This window comes from Ornithodoros turicata, chromosome 1 (assembly GCF_037126465.1).
Source record: "Ornithodoros turicata isolate Travis chromosome 1, ASM3712646v1, whole genome shotgun sequence".
In the NCBI taxonomy this organism is placed as follows: Eukaryota; Metazoa; Arthropoda; class Arachnida; order Ixodida; family Argasidae; genus Ornithodoros; species Ornithodoros turicata.
In genome coordinates this window covers 99,542,433-99,546,194 of record NC_088201.1, presented here as the reverse complement: position 1 = coordinate 99,546,194, position 3,762 = coordinate 99,542,433, and the positions used below count along the sequence as shown (strand labels likewise).

At 46.3% G+C, this 3,762-nt stretch overlaps 1 protein-coding gene across 1 annotated transcript; it reads right to left on the bottom strand.

Annotated features, from left to right (window-relative positions):
- Window positions 1-396: 396 nt before the first annotated feature.
- Window positions 397-3,449, bottom strand: LOC135379915 (uncharacterized). The gene is made up of 7 exons (XM_064612486.1): window positions 3,219-3,449; window positions 2,651-2,754; window positions 2,483-2,576; window positions 2,273-2,415; window positions 1,992-2,136; window positions 1,849-1,937; window positions 397-660 (listed from the first exon to the last, which is right to left on the bottom strand). The coding sequence occupies exons 1-7, from the start codon at window positions 3,406-3,408 to the stop codon at window positions 397-399; spliced, it is 1,029 nt and encodes a 342-aa protein (XP_064468556.1). The 5' UTR covers window positions 3,409-3,449.
- Window positions 3,450-3,762: the final 313 nt, after the last annotated feature.

Here is a 3,762-nt window from a genome sequence, read left to right as displayed (position 1 = left end):
GCCCTGATCAGACTATTTGGTAGGAATGGGGAAAGTGGTCCATTGGAGGAAACTTCAATTTCTTGCATTTAGCTGTTCAAATTGCTAAATGAAATCTTTTGTTAGCAGAAAAAGGCCCTCAAGTTTGTCCGAATCGAATAAAGTACGCTCTGTAATATACCCAGAGGAATGAAATGCATTGACAGAAATGAACCAAAACGGAACTCTCCCTAGGCAAAAAAGACAGGCAGTGAACAAGTGACGAAAGGAGCATGATAACGCCACAGCTACACCTTGGTCCTCAATTCTGACAGCGACTATATTTGGCATGGCTTTAACTCAGCACAACACAGGCAAAACATGAATATACAGTGCTTGTCATGGCAAGCTTGTGTCTAGCAGATAAGATGGCAGAAACTAAGGCAAGCAAATGGACAAGATCCACCATGAAATGCGCTTACCAATCAATGCGTTTACTCTCTTCCTGTCAAGCCCCTCCTTTGCTTCCTTGTTCTTGTGGGCATTCGATGCCACGCCGAAGAGGGATTTCCCGCGCAACTCTTCAGGAGAGAAGAGAACCCTCAAGAGGGCCCTGGCGAACTTTGTAGCATTCCCTTCGCACCGGCTTTTCAAATACGTCAGGTGGTGGCTTCCTACCAGGACGCCCCCACCTATATCCACCTGGAATGGGAAAGTGCATTTGTAGTGCGTGTAGGAACATTGTAGACAGGGTCATTTGATGGTATAGGCTTGCTCTCGTGAGGACCGATATTACAGCTAAGCGTGCCTTGATACTTGTGAACAGCATGCAGAGAATTTTATGCTGTTAACAGAATAGGCTTCCGACCATGGGACGTGATGCACCCCACAGCTATAGAATCCAGTCATGGACCAATAACTCCGACATTCCAATCTAGACAAACGTAATGACACTATCAGAAGCACCATAGCACTAATGGGGTTTTACTGAAAATATTTCGAACTGTTTTCTCCAACAATTGCTCAACATTTCGCACTAATTTCAGTCCAAGCTGATTGTTTTTTTTATTCTTCACCCCGCGGACTCCAAATAATCCTAAATGTGGCTTCGACCCGGTATGGAGGACAACAACCACCCACATTCAGTGCTTGCAATGAATGCGCGCATCATGTGGAATGATGTGGCGATCCCAAGACCACAAAGCCCACAACACCCCTTGCTGATACTCGAACGCCAAGTGATACTGAACACATGCCGCGTCCCCGTGTTTTTCGCCCCCCGCACACGGTCTGCTTTTTTTTGCGCAAGTTTTTTTCTGAGCCTGCAACACCAGCTACGCCAAATTCGTGTATTGTTTTTCTGAATACGGTCCGGAAACAAGGGACGACTAGGGTTGGTGGTAGTGATGTCAATGACAACCACAACAACTCGGCGGACGGCTAGTCTTTGGTTGTGAAAACTTCGTAGTGTGGGACGACAATCCCGCCCAAAGTAGCACTTGACATTTACGTTACTGTGTTGATTGGTTTCCACTATTCTGTGCTGAATTGATTGATGTGACCGACAGCCAAGCCGTAGACGTCGCAAATATCGGAGACTGCACAACTACTGGAATGATTCGCGGTGCCATAAGTATGCTTAGCAGTGTGTACCCCAGCGGCACAACACTACCAGAGATACGCAAGAACACTTGTTTTTGTTTATGGTCTGCTAAACAAATTGGAATCGATAGTTCCTTTAAGCTACTTTCAGTAGTCTGGACAAATGTTCTGGAAGCAGGTCTTGACCTTTGACTAATAATTCAGGCTGCTCACTAATTCAGACAACTTTTGTGGCCCCTATAAGTCCGAATTATCGTTCACCAGCCGTATAACTGAAGAGAGAGTTACCTGAGGCTCAGCAACTACAGTGGCTGACTGCCCTTTGCCCATGTCCGACTCCACCAGCCGCTTCAGCCGCTTGACCATCTTCGACGAATCTGAAGAAGAGAACAGTTCCGGATAAAACATATGCCACAAGTCAGGCATTATACCTCTTGTCCTTGACGTTCCAAGGTGGCGGGTTTGTACTTTGCCAAAGATGCCAGCAGTTGCTGCCATCCACAGACAATGCGACAGACATGTGCCATCCACAGGGGACGCTGAACAGTGTGCCATGTGTTGAGATTTCAGTACAGTCTAGAAAACACTCAGGTAGGCAAAATTAATCCACAGAGTAACCAGTCAAGTCACGGAAAAATGAGGCGATCATCGTGGTACGTGAGTTAGAAACAGGTTCTACTCGTGGTGTAGAACTTGTTTCTAATTCAAGTACCACTAACAGTGCCTCAGTTTTCCATTTATCCATCTCTTCGTAGTACAATGGGCTGCTGAGATTTTCGTCGGACTCGTGGTATATGAACTTGAGTGAGATCTGTGTGACATTGTGCATATTATATTGTGCTTGTTGGACAGTAGCTGAAGTAAGGATATGCAACCCTTTCCCACTTCAAAAACGCAGAAATATAAGACTGTGTGGACATACCAAGGGCCTCCTCAGCTTTCCGTAGCTTGTCTTGGAGCTCTTGGTTCTCCCGTCTTAGAGCATCAATTTCCTGGAGGTGGCTGCAGCACGGGTCCTGCATCAAAATTGTAATCAATCACAAAAGGCGACAAGTGGCAAAGAAAATAGTTTTCATGAGACGCTGCATACCTCATCCGCCGTGTCTTCGGTGTCCGACATGGACGAAGCAGTGGCTTGGGAGAGGCATTCATTTACAATTTTTGTTCGCTTCCGTTCCATGGCAGACTCTGTGCCTGAAGTAAAGGCAGTGTGCTCTATTTAGTATAGATTCTCAGTTCACGAAGGCAGACCAAGTCATGAGGATTAAAGTCGTTTGCCCTAAGCATGGTCGGCGGTCCTGACGTGCCAGCGCACATTTATGCTACTCGCAGACAAGCACGGATCAAACAACCAGGGACGGCAAAGCATGTATGCTAAGTAGAAAAGGCTGAGCCGCTTTCACGAGAGCGACGCAATGACATGAAAGGCGATAAACCTAGCTCGTTTAACACTACATCTTACACGTGGTGCCAGAGGACAAAGTTGATGACTGGAAGAGCTCCGCGAGGCGCTCTATAATTTGGCAAAGGTAGGCAGCAGTGCTAGCATTCATAACATGCCCTTCGTGCAACCGGGGGCCAGCCAATCGCGACCGTTACCCGCAATTGACCTGAAGGCATCATAGTAAACTAAGAACATAACTGATCATATTACTTACCAACTGCCAAGATATATGCCCGTGCCGGTTTTGTGCACTCCTTCCATCTCACAAGCACTTTTCCTTGGATGGCTTCCACGTGTTCGGGGTGCACGGACAGTTTTCTGCCGAGTTCGACGTCCACGAGAACACGAATCGGATAAACGTCCCATGCGTTTTGCTTGGGCCACTTCACCAAAATGTGTGACATCGTAGAAATGACGGAATCGCAGCGATGGAACCGGTGACAGATGATCGATGGCGGCGATAGTAAGCAAGCGTCGCACACAAGGAGGAGGCCGGCTTCAGTTGGATTGGCTTAAGTATGCTTGCGAACCAATGTTTGCTACATGGAGACGAATATTGATGCATCGTATTTTATCATGTTTCGTTATTGTTAGCACATATAATTAACTGGCTAATTATAACTGGTTTACTGACTATAAATAAGTTAGTTAATGCTAGTTAAGTTACTATTGATAATATAACATGCCATCATTCATGCAGAAACCCGAGACTGGGAAGGATAAAATTAATGGATTATAGTGGCCAGTACGCTTGCACT

What these genes read in the sequence shown, in the direction of transcription:
- LOC135379915 (XM_064612486.1), bottom strand. Translation starts at nt 3,408, where the DNA reads ATGTCACACATTTTGGTGAAGTGGCCCAAGCAAAACGCATGGGACGTT. An exon ending in CCGAAGACACGGCGGATGAG is followed by an intron (nt 2,577 to 2,650) that starts GTATGCAGCGTC and finishes ATTTTGATGCAG; the next exon opens with GACCCGTGCTGCAGCCACCT. An exon ending in GAAAGCTGAGGAGGCCCTTG is followed by an intron (nt 2,416 to 2,482) that starts GTATGTCCACAC and finishes TCCTTACTTCAG; the next exon opens with CTACTGTCCAACAAGCACAA.